The sequence below is a fragment of the Phaethon aethereus genome, assembly GCF_964289735.1.
Source record: "Phaethon aethereus genome assembly, chromosome: 3".
In the NCBI taxonomy this organism is placed as follows: Eukaryota; Metazoa; Chordata; class Aves; order Phaethontiformes; family Phaethontidae; genus Phaethon; species Phaethon aethereus.
Genome location: NC_138576.1, coordinates 106,890,393 through 106,917,938, shown reverse-complemented (window position 1 = coordinate 106,917,938; position 27,546 = coordinate 106,890,393). Strand labels below are relative to the sequence as shown.

The 27,546-nt window shown below is 34.5% G+C and overlaps 1 protein-coding gene across 1 annotated transcript in view; it reads right to left on the bottom strand.

Moving 5' to 3' along the window:
- SPATA17 (spermatogenesis associated 17) overlaps window positions 1-27,546 on the bottom strand; it is a gene marked incomplete at both ends in the record, with an annotated part of 96,216 nt that overhangs the window by 49,808 nt on the left and 18,862 nt on the right. The window contains 2 exon segments of the mRNA XM_081997582.1: window positions 5,765-5,888; window positions 24,487-24,590. Coding sequence (XP_081853708.1) covers window positions 5,765-5,888; window positions 24,487-24,590 — 228 coding nt within the window.

Below are 27,546 nucleotides of genomic sequence, written 5' to 3'. Positions count from 1 at the left end.
ATGCTGTTGGCCACTGTCAAAGACAGGGTGCTGGTCCAGAGGAGCCTTCAAGTCTTCAGTCGGACTCAGATCCTCTAACTGAACAGGGCTCAACAGAAAGAAGATTATGCACATAAATCAAGAGTAGACATACACACACAACTGCATGATTAATTTTTCTCAAGGTCTCAATAGTTAAAGCATTCAGATAGAACAGAAGATCCCACAGATCAGAGGACCGACTAGCTCATCTAATCTCAGCATGATTTGTCACAGAGCAGGAAGTCCAGGTTTGTTTGGAAACAGGACTGAGACTCAGTCCACCAACCAGAGCAATAAGTGATCCATGTATAACATCACATTCTGAATAATGTCAAAATATGTTTTGTAATTGTGTGACAAAGCTCTCAAGCTTTCGTAGATGTTGTATCACAAAAAACTTTGGCTTTCTGGACTAGTTTTACATTCATTTTCTCTGACAAAAAGTAAATGTGTTTTATCTGTTTAGAAACAGAGGAAAGTTGGAGAAAAGAGAATCAAAATTCTCTTTTACCTCACCCTGTTGCCTATATGGGAAAAAACTATAGAGTAAAGGGAAAAGATCCATTGCTGTGCTGATTCTCCAATCCATTCCTCAGTGACAGGAGAAACTGTAATAGCAAAAGCCTTTTTCAGCTGTTGCACTCTGAAGACAGTTTCCATAGGAATCTTCTCCTGATCTCAATGACTTAACAGGACACATGCCACCCCGCTCCTTCCATGACTTCTCCCACTCTGGCTCCTTTCAGTTAAAACTGCCTTCTGCTCCATACCAAACTGTGGACTTGCAAGTCCTCTCTTGGGGTAGCAACGGTAGTGCCAGCACCAGCTGACAAACTTTCTCCTACTCACAGACTCACCTCAGCATTTCTGCATGCTCTATGAGCAGATACTTAAACAATACAGGTCTACATTCTAGCTTAATACTGGATCTTTGTATTTAGTCTATTATATACCCAATTCTAATCATCATTTTAAGACAAAGACAAACCGCAAAATTTCTTGGAAGGCTGGAAAAACCAATGACAGGAATCATACAACCGCATATTCAAACAAATGTGGGCTCTTCATATCCACTTCTACAAAGTGCCATCAATGTATTCAGTGATTCTATCTTTCATTGACTTTAAAGGCTGTCTGTCAGCACTTTGCAAAGGATGGCCCTTTCTAGGAATGTCAGCTTTGCTAATATGACAAAAAGCAGAAGTAAGAACCTATTCAATTATAGTGAATTTTATTAATATAGAAAGGGGAACTACAGTGATATAGAAGAATAATCTACATAGGTAAACATGTTTATAATAGAAAATCACATTTAATAAGTAGTTCATTTATTAATGACAACTAAAAAAAGGATCATTACCACCATAGTGGAAATAACATACTGTGAGTATGGACTAATAAGAAAAACTTAAATATTATGAGTTTCATGTCTCAATAAGAACTTACAATGCAGTTAATGATAAAATGGATTAAAAAATTAAAAAAATACATCTGCATTGTAATTTTTATTGTATTACCAATAATAATGACAAGTAATATTCTTAACAAAGGCAAAGGCTTTTTAAATACATACTGCAATTTTTATCATGTTCATCATGAAGTCAGAATTTATCAGACTGTTAAGGTAAAAACAGAAAAGGAAAACCTTGTTATATATATAAATTTTAAAATCCAAAATACGGAGAATCTTATTTATTAAATGGAATTTAGTTTGGAAGCCTTACAGTTGCCATCTCAGAGATTTATTTCTTGCTGTATTTTACACTGGAATCCCTTGCAACAAGCAACCAGTAGGTGGAACAGACATCGTAACTTATCACGTGATAAGAAGAGCATGGCCTTGACTGTTGGGTTGTTTCCATAATTGTGGGAATCATGTAGAAGAAGTTTCCTCCAAAGAAAAGAAGATCATGTGTGTAAGATGTTACTTGCCTAGTTACTGATAATACTGGTGTATATGGCAAGTTGATGAAAAGCTCGGTATTTCATAACCATGAAGTTTTAGAGCTCGTGCTTTATTTCTCCAGATATTATTTGGCAACTAACTTAAATTAAATCAAATAAAAGTTTACTTTCTTTTTTCAAGACCACTCTTATGCCTACGAAGAGACCTGTATCTGTGTTGTGTGGATATTACTGGTGCTACAGGAAAAAAAACGTAGCTGGATTTTAGTAAAGCAAAAATCTGTGTTTTGAAGTGGGCAGGATGCATAGCATTGTACTTTCACAGAAAGACAGTCAATAACTATATTATTAATATAATTTATGAATATATATTATTAATAACAGCACATTAAAATGACTACTGTCAATAATTCTTGATTATGCAAATATCCTAACTTGTTTAACTTTCTTTTCTTTAAACTTCTTTGCTAGAATACTAACAATCTTCTATTCAAATGAACTGCTTAGTTCTTATGTTGATTAAAATGTTTGTGTAAACGCAATGTATTTCTACAGGTAGCAATGGGAAATAGTCGTATTTGGGTAAGTTTCTATCGCAAAATACACTCAGTCAACTGTTTGCAAAAAATATAGGAAAATTGTAAAGTATCGTATAATACCATACGTTTCTTATCATCCAATGATTTCCATGAATGTCCGTTTCTTAGCAGTGATGCTTAACACACACACCTGCCCCCCAGAAAGGTGGGGAACTGCAAACAAAACAACTTCAATGTAGGTACGCCTATATAATATTTTGTAGGCAGATCAAACTCCTTGTTACTGAGTTTAAAGCATGCACACACTTATTCTGCCCATATTTTGAGCTGACCAGAAGCTGTATAACTGCATTAATTCTTGAGCTAATATACCGTGGCTCTCAACAGGGCTAATTAGTTTGGGTTCAGCCCCATGTTATAGCTCCAGATTGGTTTGGAAAGTAATCAAAGCAAGCTCACATCTGTCTATATAAGACTATGTGTATATACCTGGTACCAGTAACAACAAATAATGCATACTAATTCAGAGTTTGATATCCATTTCTTCCACTTTTTTTTTTCTTTATAAATATAACAGTTTATGGAAGAAATACATGCCTGAATAGCAATTTAATTAATGAAAAAGACAAAACACATTGACTCCATCATAGGACATGCTATTATATACATACTAGACACCCCTGTACATTCATGACACTAGCATTCTTAATTTCTATTTTTTTTAATGTAAAATAATGCTAGCAATTAGGAATGGGCACAAACTTATTTATATAATTTGTGGAATAAGAAGAGCAAATTCTGCAATCAGTAAAGGATTCATAGACTTTAAGGCCAGTGAGGATCACTTTATCATCTGCTACATAATGCGATGCTACAATCATCTCCCTGTTTAACCTGTAACACACTTCTGAGATGGGTTTCTGGGCTTCAGCTTGTAGGGAGTGGAGAATGGAACCTGACATGCCTTTTTTCACTAAAATTGAGGAGCAACAACTCCTTAACTCCTTTCTGTCAATAAGTAAACACCCTTTTCTCACCCTTTTTGCCGGTAGTAAAATAAAAATATTCAAAACTATAGCATACATTTAAAACAATTATTGCAAATACAGCTTTTGAAACGCTGTCCATATAACCTGCCTGAACCTGCAGCCTTGATGCATGAGGTGGCTCAGCTCCATTCTTGCACCTCGTTATGCAGGAAGGGGAGGAGGTTCTACCAAACTTCAGCAGATCATCTCTACAACTCATTGGGCTTTAGCTAATATATGACTCTACAATAAGCCCAGCTCATCAGCCTCCTCTTTTCATTTTCTATGCCCCCTGCTTACAGATTATATTTTCTCCTTAACTCACTCAGAAGTGTTGACTTTTGTTGCCTGGTTCCACTGAGACATGAATGGACCTTGCTCAGTAATCCAATTAAATATCCTTTGAAGTGAGCAAGATCCAGCTGTAGTCACGTCAAAACACCAAGCATATAGAGAGTAAATTGTCAGACATAGCGCATCAAACCAGTAAATTCTGCACTGAAATAATTTGCCCTGTATCTTAGCAAGATATCAAATTCTGTAACTATGTGTAGTTGTGGAATACAGACTTTGATTGCGATAAGTAGTTTACTTCATATATATCTTTGCTGATATTCAGGTTGTCTGTAGTTGTTGCATTGATTTACACTCATTCATGTTTCAAAATACTGCCTGCAAAAGAAGATAGTTCTTGGAGAACAGTTCTGTGATAAAGGAAAAATTCTGAGAGCTCTGAGCCCCAGTATTCACAAACCATCTCAGTAAGAAAAACCAAGCATATTTTTTTTCTGCAAAACACTGCTAGCTAAATTCAAATTCATCAGAACATGATAGCTACTGCTGCCCTCTACTAGCAGTCCTCCAGATGGATGGCTGAAATAAGGCACTCCTTGCCATTCCTTAAAAATGTGTCACAGTTTGCTAAGCTATTAACATCAGAAGTGAATTAAGTTTACTAAAAGCTTTTTATCTCAATGTCTCTAACCAAACAATTTTTGTACTCCAGGTAAACATATTAGTGTTTATGCATTTGTTTATATAAATTATTCTGTTCAAAACAAGAATTCCCAATATTCTATGGTTTAAAACAATATAAAATATTGTTATATTCTAGAACTACATCTGGACAAATCAATTATTGTGAACTAATTTCAATTATTAACCTGCTCCCCTGTGTAAAAGCAGCTCAGAAAACTTTTAATGCTCTTTTTTACTAATATTTCGCTATACTATTTTTTTTGCAAATAAAATTACTTAAATTTGATTTACAAATTTAGTTTTCATAGCTGATATCCAGTTAATTAAACTATATTTCTATTTATTAGATAGATCACAAATGATTCCCAAAGAAAGGGAAAGATTAAATATTCTGTCACTAGGTGTCATGGTATTTTTCCTGCATTCTTAGGATTAACAGTTCTTACACACAGATTATAATTAACAACCTCTGAAAAGCAAGCACTAGCATATCCTGATTGCACATTAATTCCTCGTTTATATGAAGAACAACCAGTCACCAAACATTTATGGACACAAAATCTTTTTTTTTTTTTAATAAAAGTGCACAAAAGGTCACTAAAAACAGGCAAACCCACAACATTTGCCTATCATATCAATTTTGTATAAAATATATCTATTGCCATACTCACCTGTCCACCTGTCTGTAAAGCAGCTTACATAAGAAAGCTTGAAGAAATATACCAATTTTACCAATACAAAGCAAGTTAATCAGTAAATATTTAAAATTTATGAGACATTTCTATGTGAAAACAATCACAATAAATAAGCTGATTCAGGCAGTTCTAGGAAAAGCTTTAGCTGAAAACCTGCATTTACAATCTATCCTAAAAACAAGCAGAACACAACACCAATCCAAGCATTAGCTCAATTAAAAAAAGGAAAAAAAATTAAATCCTTTCTCAGCTTAATAACTTGTTAGTTCTTGACAAGTGCAACAACACAACAATAAGCCAGTCAAAATGAGTTTTTAAAGCGAGGTTATGCCCTTCGTGTTGTGTTATCACAGTGGCAGATCAAACTGCTGACTTGGACTCTTTCTGCCAGCATTGCTGATGCTGCCTCTATGAAGCTGCTGTCACAGAATAGTCATGGTACCTGCTCTTGCCTGTAGAAAAGTGCTAAATTGAACTCGAAGTAGTGTCTTTGTGATATCTTTTCAACAAGTCGTGTCCCATTCAGCCTGCTAGTTTATCTCTGTCAGGCTGGGGGCCCAAGTGGCTTGCATGAGCCATCAGGGACAGGTATACCAACCTGCTCAGTGCTAAGGAGGTAATGCGTCTTTCGGGCTTGGTATTTCTTTTCCTTTTCTTTCTTTTCTAGGTCTTTCCTTTTCTTTTCATTTTCCTGCATTTCTGTGTACTCTTGGAGTTCATTCCTGTAATAAAATAAGCCTGCTAATTATATTACAACAATAAAAGACATGCTAATGTTTTATTTTACTTTAACTCTTTCATAGCTTTGCAGTGTTCTGCTATTATGTATTAGCAGAATACTGACACCACTGGAATGCAAAATTACAGGTCATTCAGTTCCACAGCAGCAGGATACTACATGGATAGAACTGTGATGAAACAGGATTAAAATTATAAAAACTATGAACAGTATATTAATTCATATTCCTTACTCTTTTGAAGAGTGTGTAAACCTACGTATTTTCATTGCTTGATAAAATAGCACTCATAGATGTCCTTTTTTTGCCTTTAAGAGTCATTTTAGTTTGAGTTTCTCTAAGCAGAAGTTATTATAAGTTAGTGATTTTCCTTCAAATTTTTTCAAAACAAAAGTCGTTCACTTATATCTCAGTGCCTTGCAACATCTCCTTCTGATCTGCAAACAGGGAAGATCTTATGGAATGAGAGAGGATAGTAGACACTGGATAAGAGGTGACATTCACTCCTAGCTCCTTCAACCTTTTGTAAGGTTGAGAATGTAGGCATAGAGAAGAGCTGGATGTAAACCTTTCATGTGTGCAATGTCCTTAAGAGGAGTTTCCATAGCATTAGGCTTCTTGCACAAGTCACTTTCTACTCTAATCTGATATCAATGGTACAGGCCACCACAGGAAACAGGAACGTAACTGCCTCATGAGCCACTGCATGACAGAGGTTTGTAAACACATAGAGTCATCTGAATGTTTGGGTCTGATTATTCAATGGGTTGTAGAAATTTCTCTCACAGAATCACAGAATCACAGAATCGTTAAGGTTGGAAAAGACCTTTAAGATCTTCAAGTCCAACCATCAAACCAACACCACCATGCCCAATAAACCATGTCCTGAAGTCCCACATCTACACGTTTTTTGAACACTTCCAGTGATGGTGACTCCACCACCTCCCTGGGCAGCCTGTTCCAATGCTTGACCACACTCTCTGTGAAGAAATTTTTCCTAACATCTAGTCTAAACCTCCCCTTTTCATCCTAAAAGAAATAAGGAACTGTACCTAATACCAGCTCTCAAAGAATGAAGAAAACTCATGATTTTAAATGGCTGTTTAGAGGAAAACTTTAACAGAAAAAGGGGGGAGATTTTCTCCTCAATGGATTTTTTTTCATAGAACCAGGCTTGCCATAAGTTATGCAAACAGTGGAGCGAATTAATGTTCTATAAGAAACAAAATTCTGTGCTATTGTGCACAGCGCATGTGTATGGAATTTTTTTGACCCAGTTAAAAAAGTTTAGTTTGATTAACATTTGTTATTTTTGTTATTAAGAAATGGCTAGTTCAAATTACCCTGTGTGCCAAAGACACCAAGCATATTCAGTCAAGCATTTAGATTGTTTATAAGTTAATTGAGTAAATTCTAGTCTTCATTTTTTTTTAAGCATGTGTGTATAAGACAAAACAAAAAGCAAAGAAAAATATACTGTTCACATATCTGGATAATGCAAATATTCCAGCAAAACAGATTATTTAGAGAGGTCCACATTAATAGTCTCAGTTGTTTCAATGAGTATCTAATAAGACACTCTAGGACAAGGGTCAAATCCTGCCAAAATATGCACATGAATAAGTTTGCTGATATGAATAATCCCATGGGAAAGTCATATTGCTCCTGAAAGCGTTTTTAAGATTGTGACTCAGACTTATTCTTAATATTTTATTTATCATAATGTTAAATTAGTTCATCAAAAGATGTGAGAAATAATTGTTTCATAAATATGAACGCTATGAAATCACAACACAAGTTGCAATGTAGGATTTTTGTTTCATGCTATCTTTCAAGTTTTTATCAACTAAAATAAGTAAAATATTAAGTAATTAAACATGTTTTATTTCAAATGTAGAAGAAAAAATAGAATGAAAAGGAAATAAATTAAAGATTGGAAAAGATGTATAGGTCTGTTTCAATCTCTGGAAATATTTTTTGTTGCAGTTTACTGTTAAAGGTTGCTAATACAATATTTCATACAAGGTTACTTATGAAGCACACTGACGTTTAAAAATCACCATGCTATGCTTTTGCAGCAGTGTAATTTTTTTCCAACATAAGATTAAATTGCAAAATAAATGAATTACTTAGAGTGGCATGGCCCCCATTTTGCCACCCTTCTCTTGAAAATTGCTTATTAATATGAAAAAAGAAGTTGGAAAATAGCCTGTTTTACTTTATGCATAGTGTTACGGGGCCTCAAAGCCTGCAGAGCCGGACTAGCTGCACATTTTAGATTGTGTTGGCAAGCGGGGACGATGACCTTTCTGACCTGCATCTCAAGGCTATTATTAATCGCTAAGTAACCTGGTAAAGCCAAACAAATTTGTTTCCATTGAAAGGATCTCTATCTGTGTCTGAGAATTTGTGCTGTACCAAACAAACCTCATTAACTGTGTCCATTTTTGACAAAGAACTAGGATTGGAGAGATTGGCGACCTTTCTTTGTCCTTAAGGTACAGGTTTCAGAGTCACTGCATGTAGGTACATAAGCATTTTTACTTGGAAACTCTTTGTTCTATATCAATCAATCATAAACAAATGAATAAATAGAAAATGTATATAATATCAACTTTGTTCTTTTATTTTATGGCACTTTGCCTTCAATATCAATGTGTATGATCCATGTTTTACTTATTTAATAATATTTCTTGTTCCTTTTTGTCTACAGAGTCCTTTATTCAGCTTTAGTATTGCTATCTATAACTGATTAAATGTCTATCAACATATTACTACAGTTTATTCATGTTCTTATATATACATGCATTTCTTCCCAACAGTGGATATGGATGCTTTGTTATTTAGAACACAATGGGTGATGAAAACCCCCAAATAATGAAAAAAATATAAATTTATATTACAGATGACACGATAATGAGATGCAAAATGTTTCCCATTGTCATCAATCTGAATTTACTGGATTACTTTGAATGAATGATTAATAGTCATTATTTGCTGAAATTAATTGAAATCTAAAATACTTGTTGAAGTTCAATGCAATTCATGATCTTTTTAGACAGTACTATCATCCCAATCATCATGCTACTTCCTGATTATGACACATCTTCATTAATGCTGTACCAAAAACCATTTAAAAGTTTGAGAGTTTTTAAGTGGTTACAAATAATTTTCAACATACATTTGCAGCCTACACATCAGTTGTTTTAAAATATTTCTATCATGTATTTTACTGCTCTGTACAGTTGTACGGAACATGCAGACAATTCTGTCTCGGGGATAATAGCTCCCAAGACGATTCTCTCCTGAGAGGCAGTACAAAATAAAGGGTATATAGTAGTCCAAACATTGTTTCACTAGAAAGCATAGATATTTTAGCATAAATACAGATTTATTTTAAAGCTATTTGAACCTGAAACTTTCATCTCTTTTAGAAAACATTTAAGAATTTGAATAGGAGCAACAAAAGCAGAGAATCTAAAAGTATTTGAATATGAATATACTATTTCACACATTAGCAGATTAATTATGTTATACACTGTTACCATACAGAAAAAAGTGTGTAAGCATAAGTGATACTAAAGACATAAACTTAGACTTCCAAACAGTTAGACTTCTGGATAGCTTACATGTAGATGTGTTTATTAAGAAGTTTCATGCTTGTGACCTTCTACATATACGCCTGCCCAGCGAAAGTAAATCCAAATTCCATTAAAGTCAGTTGAAAATTCGTTGAAATTAAATGACCTTTGGATTAAAGCCTAACACGTACTTGCCAGTCTTTTCTTCTTTCCTATATATCTTAGATTCATTGAGCAATAGTAAGCAATCTTTTCTTGGAACTATATGGTATTAAGAATACTAGCTATGATGCATGATAATTTGTGGACTCTGGACCAGATTTGCTTCAGGATGAACCTTTCATGATTCAGTGTGAAGTGGGAAAACTGAATAAGGGTAAATTGTTTGGCCTGCATTTTTAAACTTCATTAAATTTTGGGGGAGAAAAAGAGTTCTGTAAAGGCAAAACATGTTTTAGGTTAATTAATAATCTTGTTCTATATTTATAAATGATCTGCCTGTTGCATGCTTCATAGTTGGAGCAGTACTGCTTATTGAACTGTTATAACTGAAAAGAGGGTAATATTTTTAGCACATAATCTTTTCATAATCTTAAAGCTTATCTCAGTGTATTAACAGCATCTACTGCATCTTCCTAGAAACTTGGCTTCCTGTATAAGCTTAGTGCAATCAAAGTTTCTCCCATACAGATTTTTATGGAATATCTTTGTAGAGGAAATATGTGTAAGTTTTGACAAATGTAGTGTCTTATCTGAAAATTGTTCAGCAAATCAGAAGAATATCAATGTTTATTAGCGCAAGTTAGGATGCACTCTTTTGTTAAAAAAGTTAATATACTGGGTAACACAAAGTGTGTTTTCCTTAGGGAAATGTTTTGTGTAATTGAAAATAAGCATAGGATTATCAAAGTATGTGCTCAAAGCCCACAATTAAAAATGATCTTGTGTAACAAATCTGTGAAGTAGGTATCGATTTGTTAATGATGAAATAATTTGCTTTATATAGTTTGAAAATAAAACATTTTCATATGACAAGGTAACTTATTGTTATTCTGATACTTCATTATGCAGTAGTCAGTGGTGTTGGTTCCAGCTATGAGATGCAAATTCAGTTGACAGTGCTCCTGCTGTCTGTATAAAGGTTAAAAATAGACATATAATATTGTCCCTGGCACTTTTGGAAAGGTCTTCAAGTGATGATTTCAGCAATATACAGATTTTCATAATTCTGCATAGAACTGCATCATTTTACAAATTCACACTGACCTACATGTATTGAATTTTATCAAACTATTGCATTCTGTTTGCATTTTCACTGGCATTCTGTGGTCCTTTGATCAGACAACCATAAAATTCTAATATTAACTAAAGTAAAGGGCATCTGAGAAAATTAATAATTAGAATAGTTGTCTAGAGTACCCAGAAAGAGTATGAAGTTATTGTGATTTTAAACAGTTCAGACCCCAAATCATAAAATTCCTGCAACATAAGCAGTAGGCAACCTTAGCATAAAAGGAGATAACCTAAATCAATTTTACTTTCCTGACTATATATCATCCTCCCTGCTCAAATAGAGAATATGGAAGTGAAAATGAAATTAGTGGGACAATACTTTTGGTACACCACTGCATGCCACTTGATTTTACATTACATTGGTGTAGGTGAGAAGTGAGAATGCAATATGACCTGCCATGATAATATCATTTTACTTACTGTATTGTATTTGGAGAAAAAATGAAATATATGTATAGACTAGCCTACGATGTAAAAATAGTTCAGAGAGCTCTGTACTTTAAAGGCAAAGTTTTAACAGGACACACATACTATATACTTATGTTAGCTATGTAACATCAGACAGCTCAATCATCCTCAATCTTTTTCTGACTTTTTGAATTAACCTGTTCAGATTTACTGAGCAGAATAGAGCAGATCTGTAACTCCCTTACTCCTCTCCACCGTGATGCATACTCCTGTGTGTATCCTGACACAATCCCTTGACCAAAATGTTTGATCTCAAGTTGCAGTGAAACAGATGCTCAAAGAGGCAGTCAGTTATTAGTGGTATGAGGTATCTTACTGCCTAGGAGACCTACCACAAGTGGGTGTCCAAAATCCTTACCAATTTTAAATGTGAATGTTTCCATCAATTTATTCAACAACTTAATCATGACACTCTCTTCAAAATCTGGAGGAATGATACTGCTCTGTCATTGCAGTGCAGTGAACAAGAAACTAATATGACTCCTTAGGATGAAAAAAAAAAAAATAGATAAAGCTAATGTGTAGGTATGCAAAAACACCCTGTAGTTTCTATTATTATTAATTTTACAGAAAGAAATTCATAACACTTTAAAATCCCATTATAATTTGTGCATAGTAGAACATACCCTGTCCATCTTTCCTTTATCACTGCCAACGGAATTAAGTGACATACCAGTTCAGCTGTCAAGGTCCACAATGTGATCAATATACTACGTAGGAAACGTGATGAACATAGTGGCGAAGGGCATACAGTGAATGAATACCTTGTGCAGATCAGGAGATCAGGACACAGCATGTACCAGACGATAGGAAGGAACAGACTGATGTATCCTTCTTATCCTTCCAATTTCCACTGCTGCACAGTTACTCAAGAGAGTGCAACAGCTTTTCGAAATACTGATTGCAGAACCAGTTTATCACTAAAAAGAGAGTATTTTCCCTAACCCATTATACAGAATCTTCTAATTAAGGTTTCAATAACAACTCACACAGAACATTTCCTCATACTGATTTAAAACCTACTTTTTTGGTAATATATAAACTTTGCAGATTATTCCATTTTCTCAAAACATGCAAACTTATTGGTCCAAATGTTTTTCCCTTGTGTGTATAAATCCTTAAGCTGAATTTACTTCACACTCATTGGCAGCACAAAACACTGTGAAATTAATTTTTTTTTTTTTCTAAAAGGTCCGATTTAAATGACGATGTTTTGTTAGCTTAACTATTTTGATTTAATTGAACTGTAAAACCCACATATTATGGATGTGGTATAAGAGTAACTACAACACTGAAGCTTCTGTTGGTTGAGGAACCGGATCCAAGTGTATTGGTTCAACTTTATTCATGCTCAGGTCTATATTAATACAGTTAACCATAACAGGAAAAATGTTTCCACTCCATGTCTGTTTGCTATTGACCCCTTCATGGAAAATCAGCCTAACTGATAAGCTTAAACAGTGAAATTAGTATTTGGGGGTAACAAAGCTGATCTGGCTCTGAATGAATAACAGAGCCCTAATGCAAATTATTCTGATAGCAGTTTAGAAGCAGTGGTCATTTCTAGCATAGTGTCAGTGCTAGGCAGCTAAGAGAGCAGGCATGTTCTTGATTTTTCCAGTAACATATAAAAAAGGATGTTTAACCATGGCCAAATACTATTGAAAGTTTTCTAGTGAATGTCATGTGAAAGTATCTGTTATCTTTTGGCACTGCAATTCCCAGAAGACTACATATGCTACCATCTGCACAGTAATAACTAGAGGAAAGCACACTGCTATGTTTTGCTACAGTTAAGCTGTTCCTGGTACTCGAATGAACTCATTTAAGCTAACTGTTATCTCTCTGCTGCAGTGCAGGACAATGTAGACATATCTGTATTCCTTTTACTTTAATATATGGTACTTGGCAACATTTACAATATTCAACATTGTGTGATTCAGAAAGCAAACATGACGTTATAACTTCTAAAGGTCATCAGCTAAGTTGATTTTCCTTCTCAGGGTATTATGAAACAATTTGACTGAGGTCTACTGCCTGACTCACATTTTTTACTTACTTTGATCTAAAAGTCTGCATATGTTTGCAAAAACACTTTGTTCGCATTAAATGGGTTTTACAATGGCAAGGCAGGGAGAGCTTCTATGTATCGACCCATTACATACAGCACAACAGTAATGCCAAATCTGACACCTTCATAATGATTTTCACAGTACCCGATGGTTTTCCCAAATTCCATATTCATGGAATGGTATTACCACTTGAGCACCTATAATGTCATTTCTAATGAAGCATAAAACATTATGAAAGACACAGCAAATGAGTGTATTTTTAATATAGCAAATGCAATTATTTTGGGGGAGATCTGAGACATTTTTAAACACTGCAGCATTACTTGTATGTATGTGATTTCACAGCAGTGGCTAATTAACAAACTGAAATTATCAACTAGGTCTCAATTTTCAGAAATGCTAGGAAACCTTATTTCTTATTGCCCTGAAAACTTTGAAGTAATCAACACCCCAAAAAATCTGGCATTTTTTAGTATGGCATGAAAGAAATTACACACAGAATTGAAGTCTATTCTCTGAAATTTGGGTTCTACTATATAAACCAAACTATATTTAATTACAGATTTAGGCATCCAATTATTCATACCTAAAAAGTACATCTAACATTAAGTTCTATACCTAAGCACACAATTTTCTGATCTGAGTACTACATCCCTTCTTGAGTAGCTAAGCACAATGTTAGATAGTAGTGAGGCCTCCCACCACCAAGTACAAGTAGGCTAATAAGTACTGCATCATTTTGGTTGTGATGCAAGATTAAAGATCAAATTTGTTTTTTCGATGAGGCTGTAAGCATTTTGCAATCAGCTAGTTAACTGGACAAGAAAAGAATAGCCTACTTGGAGAAGAGAAGTATGTGAGGTGGAAAATGTTGCATTCTTGAAATACTTTGTTGTGTTGATTTGGTTTGAAGGCAGTAGGAACTATGAAGCTCAAGGTAAAACACCAGGATTTAGCTTCACTGTCAAGGATAAACAACTCGATGGATTCATGCAATTAACCCTACAAAGTGATGAATCTGAAGAATTTGAAAGGGTGATAATAATAAGTAAAAGTTTTGAACAGCTTAAAAAAAACCATGCTCACAGTATGAGGAACTATGGCTTTTAAAGGGGATATTCTGAGTAGGATTCATAGAGATGAAGAAGCTCTTCTATGATACTGTGATTAAAAGGTATATAAATCAATGCATAAGCTGACAGTACATCAGAAGAAAAAACAATTATTTTTTAAATTTCTTATGCACCATAACTGTGCTGAGTTCTGATGCTGATAGTATTTAAAAGGATGTTTGAAAGCCTGTCCAGAATGGTAACAAAAATTATTTAAGTAGAGACAACATCTTGCAATGACCTCCATTGTTTATGTTTAGCATAAAGAACGCTAAAAGGTGGCTAGATTAATGTATGGATTCTGGATATTAAAGCAGTTTGCAGTCTAGTAAAAGAGGATATAACAAGCAATGGTTCAAAGATAAAATCAAGCTATTTCAATGGAGAAATATGGGACATACTTTGAACACCAAAAGAATTAAATCCTGGAGTAAAATAAAAAGGGTATTTTCTATTTTTTTATGTTCTTAAATCAAAACTAGATTGTTCAGCCAAAGCGTAATGGGCTTTTTATAGATATTGTTATAAATTTGTTATTGATAGATATAATACTGCTGGTAGAGCTGAAGTCAGTCTAGACCGTCTGATTCAGAATAACATTATTTTGAGCATCACTAGAAAAAAACAAAACTCCACTTTTTTGTTTTTCCTCATTACTATTCTAGACTATAAAAATAGAAGATAATTAGTTTTTCCATTTTCTTCTCTGTGTGATTTCTTAAGATAACTAACTCTACTTATATAACAAAGAGTTTATTCACAATGATCTAGAAAATACAAAAATAATTAACTGAGATTGTTAATTAATTTTTTAATCCCCTTTTTTTCTGTTCAGACTTTTTTTTTTTAAAACAAAAAAAGTGATTATGAGAGACTGTATATTGCTTTGCATCTCATGCAGTTCGATGATACTTCATGGGATATTATGGGATATATCAATATAAAGGGAAGTACCATAATTTTCCACCATAAAAAATCTGAAATCTCAAAGGAAGATCAATAAGCCTTCACATCCTCAGTCAAAAATCAGATCATGAACTTGCAAAAATGCAATGCATAAATATCACACTTCTAATAACAAAACACAACCTGTGGCGTGGCTGTTTTTAAAGGTCTTTACCACTCTAGTCTCTATTTCCCCCATATAAATGGGAAATGAGAAAGGCAGTCTAGCCTCAAAAGCCTTCCATTGGGTAAGGCAGTGCCAAAGAACAGCTTACTTAGTTTGGTCTTCCTTAGTATTCCTGCTTTCTCTGAGCATTTTGTTAAATTGTGAGGTATACCACTTATTTAATAAGGAGTTATGAAGTATGTGAGCAGCTAATGGCAATTTTGTAGTTGCACTCAGATGCAGTCTCTTACGTTATGATTTTAAAAAAAAACTTGTGGTGTTAAAACAAATGGACTGTTGTGCATTAATTATGTCTTTTGGTTTTCTTTTGTTTCTTTGGAGAACTCAAAGATAAGCTACATTTCAGCACATTCTGGAAAAGTTGTATGCATAAATTAAGCACTCACTGACATATAGTCATGAATATTTGGATAGCATAAAGCAAGCTTAGTTACATAATCATTTGTATACAAATTGCTTTTACAAATAAAATAAATATCTAATTTTCTCATGTAACACATAAATTCATGCATTTAAATTTTATGCTTTATTATTAAACTTAAAATTGCACACTAAAAAGAACCATCACTTTTTTTTAACTATAAAAGAATTGCTCTAAGTGAGTTGAGTAAATGGCACATAAAATTTGTCATACTTCTAATGACCTAAACAGCTGAAATGACTAGTTCTCCCAAAGGCACATGAAAAATATTTATATACTTTTTCATGACTCTTCAGTCTTCAAGTAGTAGAGCTCTTCCCTGATAACCTCGTACAGCCTGTATATAGATGGCCTGTCATGTCTCTACAATTAGATAAAACCAGAACTGCTATAATTTAATCAGTTACAACCTGAAAATTATATTTTGAAAATCAAGTTTATTAATATGTAATCTTTAGGTAATCGTATTTATCCTCCTAATTTACACAATATTTATGATACTCTACATGTCCTTGAAATAGGGAACAGGGACACTACACTATGAAAAAGTGGCCTAGCTGCTGGAGTTCATAAATTTTGTTCAGCTTTGGATGAGTTCAAAGAATTGCCATGTAAGAAAAGCCTTACAGAGGGAATTTATCTGATTATGGCAGTAATAATTACCCAGCTGTTTATTGCAGATAGAGAAATAATTCATGTAGGCAATAGGCCGTGGTGGCAATGACACTCCGCATTTAGTAAATATGCAAACTGTTCACTTCTAATTAACCAAGCTAGAGGATGCCCTTATTAAATGTATAAACTAAAAGTGCCTTCCTGACAAGTGATGAATTGTTACATTGCACAAACTCTTGCCACAGAATTACTGGAGTGAACTTGGGGCTTAACTTCATTAAGAGATCTTGTGGGATAGTTAAATGAGGATGGACAGCATAACAAGACCTACCTGACAGTCAATGATATGTTAGAGCTTAATGAAACTGTACCTCTTCCCCTTTTCTACTTATTTTACAGTGAAGATCCTTCTTCAGACAAAATATAAGACTGTGAAGTCTGTCTATATAAGACAATACAAAATGCTAAGATTAGTCAGTCTTTGTCCACAGAAAATGTTTTATGCACTGTCAGTAATTCTAACAGACCTATTTCAAAATAACAAATCTATCCAGAGACTATAGCACTTTCAAAGCTCACAGGTATAAAACCATTGTTATTCTACAGTACTATGTTGTCTCACCAAAAGTGATCAGCTATGCCATGGACTATTTGGCCCAATGAGTGAATGCAAGGATCTCCAGTTTCTTTCTACAGTCTCTGATTAAAAATTTTCCTTTGGATACATGTGAAATAAAGCTTAACGTTTAATTTGTTACTCCTAATGGTGTGCGTAACACGATGCAAAAATTAATGAGAAAATATAGCCTTCGTATTTTTACAGATTACAGTCTAACCAGTTACTTAGGTTACTTATGTTATTCATGTTTATCTGAAAATCTTGATCTATATTACACAGGACTAGCTAAAAACATGGTGAGACTGCTTTCACCACTTGTTCAAGAGAGACACAAATCGAATAAGGCATGTGAGGTATGTCTACCTGAATCTGCATTGGAAATTCCACTTGCTGTGTAATCATAATGGTTCCTACCTTAACTTCACTGCATTTGGAAAATGCTTTCCTAGGGAGTTAAAACAGGGTATTGCCTGCTCTATAGCTTTAGCCAGTTCACTTCCATTTCATGATCAAACTAAAAAGACAAAAAGTCCACCTAAAATGTCTTGTTTTGCAAAATGCATTATTAAAAGCCTACAGGCATATAAGCATATATGCTGTATAAAAGCATTTATGTAAATGAAACTGTATTAATATTTATAAAGGCAGGCAAAGAGAAGACCTAAAAATGGACTGACTTGTCAGAGAGGTTTTCTACGCTCTGAATCTGTGAAGAAAGCTGGGTTTATGAACAACACATTTGAGAAGGAACAACCATTACAAAATACATAACTGTAGAGAATATTTTAACCAGATGTGAGTGTCTTTAAAACGTGTTATTTTAAAGCTTTTCTCTGGTCTAATTCCCACCTAAGTTAATATGAGCATCTTAATATTGTTCAATGGGAACTAGGTCAAATCACAGAGAAGAATCAAGTAACTCATTTTTTTATCTTACTCATCCTAACAACATCAGGTTTGTAGCTATGGAAGTACTCTGGGTTCCTCACTGGATTACAGTTCTAAATTTCCTACAAGATCTAGAAGTTATAGTTAAAATCCTCTGGAAAAGGCATAGATATCTCAAATTATGTGCCCACCACTCAAAATTAATATTTAAATAAAAAGAAGCATATTTGGCACTTGCCACTATTTCTATGGCTCCCAAAGAAAGATGACAGGATAAGTTTATATTCAGAAAATTCTAATTACAGGTAAATAAGTTAAAAAGCATAATGTATTTCCTCTAGATATCTTTGAAGGCAAGGAAAAGAAGATGGGTTGAAGATAAATTAGTTAATTAAACAGCAAGTGAAAGACAACATTACAAAAATGAGTTTTTTATTGTTGCAAGAATTCCAAGGAGCTGTCTGAAAGGCTTTGGCACTAATTGAAAATAGACTACAGAATCAATTGCTTCTGCAGTCAATGAGGAGGAACATTTTAATTGAATTATAAGACAATATATACATTCTTCAAAACACTTCAACACTTGAGAAAATGGCCAGCACCTGGACCTATCTTTATCAGAAAGGAACAGACAGATTGGAGGCTGAGCAAGTTCTCCTCATATTACTATGACGACAGATGATTTATTTCAAGCCTACTTCATGGAAAATAGCAATACCTCAAAAGTTTTAAGAAGCAAAGTGCTTGCCATGTTAAAAGTAAATAGACCTCAGTAATGTTCTAGTAATCAAGAATAAGCTAGACACTCTTATTTTTTTCCGTATTACATGCTCAGACATATCTGCAGAAAAGTTAAACACTGGATTAGATCACCAGCAACATGTAACAGTACTGTATTTCATTGTTCGTTAAGATTATAACAAATTAGACTGCACAAAGGATTTATGAGTATACATACTGCCATGGAAGTGATTTTTATCACTTTGCATTATCTATTTCCCTGACATTTCTTGAAGACCAAAAAGCTTTCATGGTGACTGTGATACTAAATCTGTGGAGAGAACAGCTAGTCAAACTTGTATGAAAGTCACACTCTTCAGGACCACTCTCAAGGCTTTTTCACTACTAAAGCCAACAACAAGAGAAAGGAGAATTTGGTGTCAATCTTCTAAAGGTGTGAAATTCATGATTTATAGTCATAACACTGTTTACATACACTGTCATGCTAGCTAAAGCTAGACTCAGGTCTTAGTTTGCTACCTTTAAGTCAGTGTTTATTCAGTAGCCAAGAAAGCTAAACTACCTGCCTTGATTGCACAAGACCCCCAATGCCAGTACCTTGCCACTGCTTTGTTAGTTTTCTGACACTGCTATCTTAGTGAGTTCTGTGCCTAGGGAAAAATTTAAATGGTGCCATTCATCAGTAAATGGAGCACTACATCCCAAAATCTTATCTCTAGTTGCACACCTGACATATAGCAAAGTTGCTTTACTGTAGTTTAAAGGCCAGTGTGTAGATAACCTTAGTCAAAGAACTGCAAGTTAATCACACAGTTGGGCAACTGACATCATCCATAAATTCTTCTGATATAATGGTACCAGCATGCTAATTTATGTGAAGTGATGTCCATTTGCTTATCATGGATTGGAAACTGTTTCACATAAAACAAAATTCTCATGCATCATATGGAGTTACAGCCTATGCTAATTGCTTTTGGCATATTTCCCCTTGTAACCATTTTGCTAGCTCTTAGAGATATTAAATGCAGCTTTAAGAATGTTTCAAAACAAGGTATTTTCCTTTAAAATTAAATACACTAACTTCACTGAGAAGTAATGGAATTTATTTTAATGCATGCATTTATATATGCAACTACCCAACTAATCCATATTGAGAGAGAATACAGAATGCATTGGCATTTATTTAAATACAAATGGATGCTACAGATGAAGACTTATTACTAAAATCTAAACCGCAAAATTTTGTAAAATAAATATTTAAGAACATGTTTCCTACTTGATTGGTTTAGAAATTCTAAATCTTATATGAAAAACAGAATTCAGGACTAATGAACGCATTTCACCATTACACTGAAGCTAAACTATACAGATGTCAAGAAAAATCTGAGTATGTCCTTATGCAGACAGAGTTCAGAGTTCAAATTTGTTCTTTTGCCATCTGTCAGGGGATTCGTCAAATCACTTCTCAACTTAACTACTAGGGACTCTGCTGGGGACACCAGCAGTCATCACACCTATTGGTTCTGTACCAGTGGGAAGTAACAGAAATGCTGGAGGAAAACCCACCCACTCTTCAGCCAGTCTGGGAGCTAAAGCCAACAGTTATCTTCAGTTCACACAAAAACAGTGCCTTAAGTTAGGATAAGCAGTCTGTTAAGTGAGTGCAAACTCACACATAATATGACTAGTATTATTTAATTATATTTTAGGTCAATTTCTGTTAAACCAATTTCTGTTAAACTTAATTACATCCCTCTATGGCTTTAAACTGGGGCAGCTTCTATTAAGTTTACTTTCTCCTGGGGTTTTCACAGTAAAGACAAATGATAAAGGTCTGGCTACTAAATGAGGGTAGCTATTAAATAAGGACGGCTTGTATTAAAGCTGAATGGTAAAGATGTGGCTACTAGCTGAGAAAACCCCTATGCTGGTTTTGACTGAGATAGAGTTAATTTTTTCTATAGTAGCTTGTATGGGACTATGTTTTAGATTTGTGCTGAAAGCAATGTTGATAATACAGGGATGTTTTTGTTACTGCTGAGCAGTGCTTACACAGAGTCAAGGCCTTTTCTGCCTCTCATCCCAACCCACCAGTGAGAAAGCAGGGGGTGGCACAAGAAGTTGGGAGGGGACACATCCGGGACAGCTGACCCCAACTAGGATATTCAAATATCAAAAGGGATATTCAATACCACATAACGTCGTGCTCGGTATATAAAGCTGGGGAAAGAAGAAGGAAGGGGAAGACATTCAGAGTGATGGCATTTGTCTTCCCAAGCAACCGTTATGTGTGATGGAGCCTTGCTTCCCTGGAGATGGCTGAACACCTGCCTGATGATGGGAAGTAATGAATGAATTCCTTGCTTTGCTTTGCTTGCATGCGTGGCTTTTGCTTTACCTATTAATCTGTCTTTATCTCAGCCCATGAGTTTTCTCACTTTTACTCTTCTGATTCTCTCCTCCATCCCACCAGAGGGGAGTGAGGGAGCAGCTGCGTGGTGCTTAGCTGCTGTCTGGGGTTAAACCACAACAACCCCCTAGTAAAGGAAGTGCTTTGTATTTTAAAAAAAAGAGGGTGAAGGAGGAGAGAGAAGGTAACAAATTCTGTTCAATAACTCTTATAAGAAACTAACAGAATGTCTAAAGTTTCACAGCAACTTCCTCTGAAATTTCTCAGCTTCCTCTGAAATTTCTCTTACAAAAATGTGAGAGGTTATTTGATACAGGCTCGTCATTAATGAAAGAGGAGAAAATTAAGCACAACCCCTGGTTCTGGAGACCAAGAGGTAAGAATGTATCTCAGAAGGACTTGCAAAGTGATTTCAGGTAGTTGATAAATAAAAATTGTCAGCTTTATTCTAGAAGCAAGGACCGAGAACTATATATTGTAGTTCAGTTTAGAATTACATCATAATTCCAGAAAGAATACCATTTAAAAAAACTTTTGAAATTATAAACTTCTAGTGTGTATTTTGTTGTTGTTTGGGTTTGGGTTTTGTGGGGTTTTTTTGGGGGGGTGGGCAGGCAGGGGAGTTATACCACTCTGGAATTCTTAAAATCAGTCTGGTTTACTGTGGTTCTATTGTTATTTGTGGAGAAACTTGGTTCTGTACCAGCACTGACACTGCACTAATGCATATGTTCTGGTGAATACATTGCATATATTCTGGTGAATACAGCTATAAGACAAGAAAAAGAATGCATGTATCATGTTGTTATGTTTTGTGGTGTTCTAGAGACGTGAAACACTCAAAGTCAGCCTAATCTGAGTGTACAAGAGTATAGTGTCTCTGACAACCAACATGGAAATTTCTATAATGCTGATGCTGGAATAAACCCTTAGCCATTTCATAAATGCACTCCTTCAGTTTCAGACAATTCCTGGTGTTTTTTACAATGAACAGTTGCAATCATTTTATATACACAAAAATATTTATGAACAATGAGGTTATACTCTTCCACATTTGATGTCATGGCTGATGAAAAGATGCAGAGAATCTCTCCTCCACCTTGTTCAGTATTCCTTGTTAGAAACACAGTGGGCCACCTTGGGGCCAAAGTAGTTGCAGTAACTTAGCCCAATGACAGGAAAAATCTGTTTGGCTGAGGGCCTACACCTGATCTTCACTAAACATCTGCTAGATTTCATAAGAATGTTGAAGATAATATACATATTAGTTTTCAGATGTAACCCAGTAAAGAGATTACTGCAGCGATTCTTGATTGCACTTGAGAACGGATGGATTTTTAAAAATGAAAAAACATGATCCATTTGACCAAATTCACTCAAAAATTCATTTTTAACTTTTTTTAATCTGAAAGATGGATTTTTTTAACCTGAAAGACATATATTTCTGTGAACTCCAAAAGATAGAACTCAAATTAGCAGAATATCAATATATCAGTTGCCAGGTAAGAACTCACACATACCAAATTTTACACATTTTGATGTACCTGAAGTCATACGGCTCATGTTACTTATTAAAGAGTAACAGCACAAGAGTATTTCTCGATTAAAATACCTATGCAATGCATAGGCTTTATGGTTTTTAATGGCCTGGAACAAATACTAGGGAATTTGATGAAAATGTGAAAGTAATGAAAGGCAAATATTTTTTAAGTCCTCCAAAGTTAGATGTACCCAGCATTCTATTGCGAATGTGAGGAAATAAAATACAAAGCTCCCATCAATCTGTGTTCAGTACAGCAGGAGTACACTTGCTATTTTTTTTTATTCACACACATCAGAGGTCAGTCTAAATGACACATTGTAAGACTTGTTCCAGATTTAGGCAGGGAATGTAGAGAAGTGATAGAACTATTACGAACAGAGAAGCAGGTTGTGTCTCTGCAAGTTCATCCAGCTATATTCATTCTAGACCAGGAAAGTTATGGCTTCATTTACTTTCCAAGATTTGGTCTAGTCTTCCTAGGATTGTATCTTTTCAAGAAAAGAATATATTTTAAGGATTTCTGAACATGAAGGTACAGTTGACGAGATGACAGATTTTTTAAGTCTGGTTTTGCTGAGTTATGATCTAATTTTCTGCAGAGAATACATTTAAATGAATAGTAATGAGAGATTAGAGATAGAGCAGTTTTCAGTATGCTTCAATATATGTAACAATATAATGCACGAGTTCTAATGCTATGAGAAAGAGGATGTAGCATCAGCTATAATTGTGGAAAAATAATATGAATTAATAAGCAACATCCCAAAAAGTTGGATATTTCTTTTTTTCATATACAATTGTATATGCTTTTTTCTGTAACAGTCTTCTAGATGAATTGTCTTTGCCATGTGATCTAGATGAGACTTCCAGAAATACTTTTTCACTAGACTCACTTATATTTCTATGCTTCAGAAAGCAGATCTGCCTCAGGGTCATCCTTTCACTTACAATGAGAAAGTAATGATCATGGTCACCCAGTATTTTGCCTGTTTGTTTCTGTTGTTATCTGAAGAAATAGTCATGGATCAAGACATCAAATGTCCTAGAGGGAAATAATTGCCTCTGTTTTAGAGATCTTTCAACTTAAGTACAGGGTCAGACAAGGGACAGATAGGAGAAATTCTGTTGGAACATATAGCAACAACAGTTCTAGCCAGAAAATCTAATAGGCCAATGAATCTCTTCTGTAACTATGAAAAGAGTCTGCTTCACTATGTCCACTCTAGTATCTTTCACAATTAATATTCATGGCTCATGCATGTAACATAGATCCAAATCTGCACTTTCATTCATTGTCAATAATCAATTTTCAAAACAAATTATGAAAAGAAAAGAATTTTAACTTGTGTATACTGGGGAAAAAAAATGTAGTTCAACAAACTTTATTTAGGGCATAATAATCTATGAATTCTGAGCATAGGTGAAGAGCCAAATTCAGTTTTATTAAACTGGTATAAACCCAGAATACATCTAATTAATTAAAAAAATTATTCTGGATTCATAAAAGTGTAAAAGAGAACAGAATGTAGCACAACATGCACAGTCTTAGGATAAAGAGAATGATGACATATATGTGATAATGGAGAGGATCCTACACTCAAAAAAAATTGTTTAATTAGCGCCATAAACCTTTTAAAAATAAAAGAAGAGGAAATGAATGCTTTACCACAGAGAATTTTTATCTTTACCTGACAATCTCGTTATTCACTGAAACGGCTTCCAGGTATTTCTTCAGTGCATAATAATTATGGATATATTTCCGAACATAATAGCCTCGCCATCGTTTCTGAATCTAGAGGAAATAAATATCTGCTTAGTATATCTGAAAAATTAAAAGTTTGTATGCATATCAAATTTCTGTTGTATTTCCAAAATAACACCGTGTCCTTAAAAGTGATATCAAGTAGAAGCACCAATATGTTTCAATGAAGAAAATGAGGGTAGGATATAATATATTGTAGTTGAATTTACTATTAAATGCTAATGTTAAAAAAAATAATGATGTCAAGTGTTAAACCACTGTTTATGTTGGAGTGTGGCAATGAAAAGGAGTGTCTGCTACTGCCAATGGCTTTGCTCTATGTAAGAACAGTAAATAACAGAAAACAGAAGTGGTGTCTTTTCTCAGCTACAACATGCATTCCCTACTGAGCCACCACCCCACCAATACCTTCTGCTACACACACTCTCATCTTTGTGCTCTGCATGTTTATCTATACTGAATAGAAGCCTTCCCAGTAACTCAATGAATCAGGCTTTCTGGAAACATAATTTAGAAATTGTAGTCCTTTCACCTCCAATGTATGATGATGCATATCTATTTGTTGCACATTGATTGTAATCTTCTCACAAAATACTATTCTTTCTGCATAACAGGTAAAGCTTAAACTGGAATAGAAAACCTCTTTATCTGTAGCTACTCCTAAAGTTGTATTAAGAATAGAGATCAGGTAGCATCCTCCACCAGAAAGAATTCATATTTTGGTGCTTTGTAAAAAGCATCAGTTAAAAAAAAAAAGAGGAACAATATTTAATGTAGCCTGACTTTCCCCAAGAATTTATTTCAACAGAACAGTTTAAACCTTCTCTGATACTTAAAAATTCGGATCAGCATGTTTCTGAAATGATTACAAGTTTACTGGCTATCTGTTTTGTGGAAAAAGAAAATAAGTATTAATTAGGTAAAAAATTATCAGGACTGCCATTTGGTTCACCACATTTATCCCTATGCCATGACAAGTACAGGCAGAAGACGTAACTTGCTCTATTCAGTCATGCTGAGGGCTGCTCTCACTCCTCATTTTCTTTCCTGTAAGAGGTCAGTGTATTCTAGATCAATACATCTGAAAAATAGATTAATGATCTTTTCCTCTGTTCTCAGTGTCTAGTTCCTCTTTCTTTACACTCTTCTGTCCTTGAACTTATTTATCTTCCTGCAAAATATTCTTTACTTGCTTCCTTGCATATTGTCTGCTTTTTTCTTCAATATATTTCTAAATTAATCTCCCAATTTCTATCTTCCAGACTGTATTACCTTCCCTCCTGCTCCAACTTCCATCTCTTTGACCTTAACAGCTTTGAAATCTTAAGAGACATAACAGCTGAAAGGCAGAATCTACATTAAAAAAGCAAGAAGTTTGAGGTTTTACGATCCAGAAGCAACTCCAAGGTGAGAAGCTACTCACCTTCAATAAGTACATTGAAGAGAAGAACGTTGTAATTTGCCAAGAGCTCTCCTTTTCCTGTGGGCCTCTGGCTACTAGACTTTTCAAGGACTTAAACTCTTCAGTGTATCCACAGGGAATGTTTTTCTTTTTTTTTTTTTCCCTTTACACCAATGCTTCTCTTTCCAGAGCAAGCTATGACTTGGTAAGTGGAGTGCAATCCATGTGTTTGTGTTGGTTTATTTTTTCTTACCCTATCTCTGAAGCACTAGACATGCTTCTTTGCACTAGGTGATAGCCAATTTCATACTCCTTGCAACTCCACTTTCTCATAGACAAGCTTATTGGGTTAAAAAGAGATAGAGAAAGAGCAAAGAATGGGTATGCCTTCAGAGATCTGGGATTAAGCAAAATCCTTAGCATGTGAATAAGGATCTTAGCTTTGTTTTTCTGTTTGGCTTCAAAATTTCTCAACAAGAGCAACTTGGCTCCCATATAGCTGTGTGCTCATTAATGCAGGATTATGGTCCCTTTGAAACTCTTTCTGACAGTCTTCACCTCACAACTATAAATGCAGAACTGGGTATTTGTGGGTTAAAGGATCAAAGCTCAAAATGAAACACAAAAGACTCAAATTGTATAAAGCTATAATTATCTCCAATGGGCTCAGTGTAGCAACTAAATGCCACATTCTACCTTTATTTACATCACTTTCTGTTCAGAATGACCTCACTGATTTCAACTGAATGAATCATAAGTAAGAAAAACTACATTATGCCTCAAATTATTTTATGCTAGATTTCTGTTTCCATAATACCGTATGTCGGAGATGACAAAACTGAAGACTAATCTTTTTGGAAAAGAACAGTTTACACACAGCTTCTGATGATGTTCATATTTTCAATGTGAAAGTTCTCAATGTTTGCTTTTATAAGGAAGTATAACGTGTTATGACCATATTTCTTTTTAATTCCAAGGTGAATGTTTAAAAAATTATTGAAAAAAAAGAGACAAGTGTGTATGCCCTTCAAAGTAATTAGCAAGTTTCAACAGTGATTGGTACAAAACAATTATTGTCATTGATCAGCACTGAACAGATAATTTTAAACAAAGTCATTGTGTGCTCAGCAGATTACAGCTTGTTAACGGGCAAGTTCTAAATGACCTCTTAAGCTAGTCAAATCAATGATGCATATTCCTCATTAAGTAACATCAAAATGTAAGTGGTCTTATAAATAATGTTTATTTTAAGCACTAAAACAAATGGCAAAATCTCGATATATCAAAAGCCATCTGCTCATGGAAATAATTTTTTTCCATAGGATTACTTTTGTTGCTAAAATTTTACAGTAACCTTAAATCTTTCAAGAAAGAGAATCATATTCCAACCTAGGACTCAAAATTGAAATTGAATAAAACAAGTTCTCTGACTGAATTCAAAAAGGTGAAACTTATAGTTCTGGTTACAGCTAAATGCAATCCAGGGAGACAGAGTTGTAGACTGAATTCAAAACTATGAGCATGTGTATGCCCTCAGTGATGCTTCAATTGCCAAAATTGAAAGTGTCTTTCTAATCAGTGACT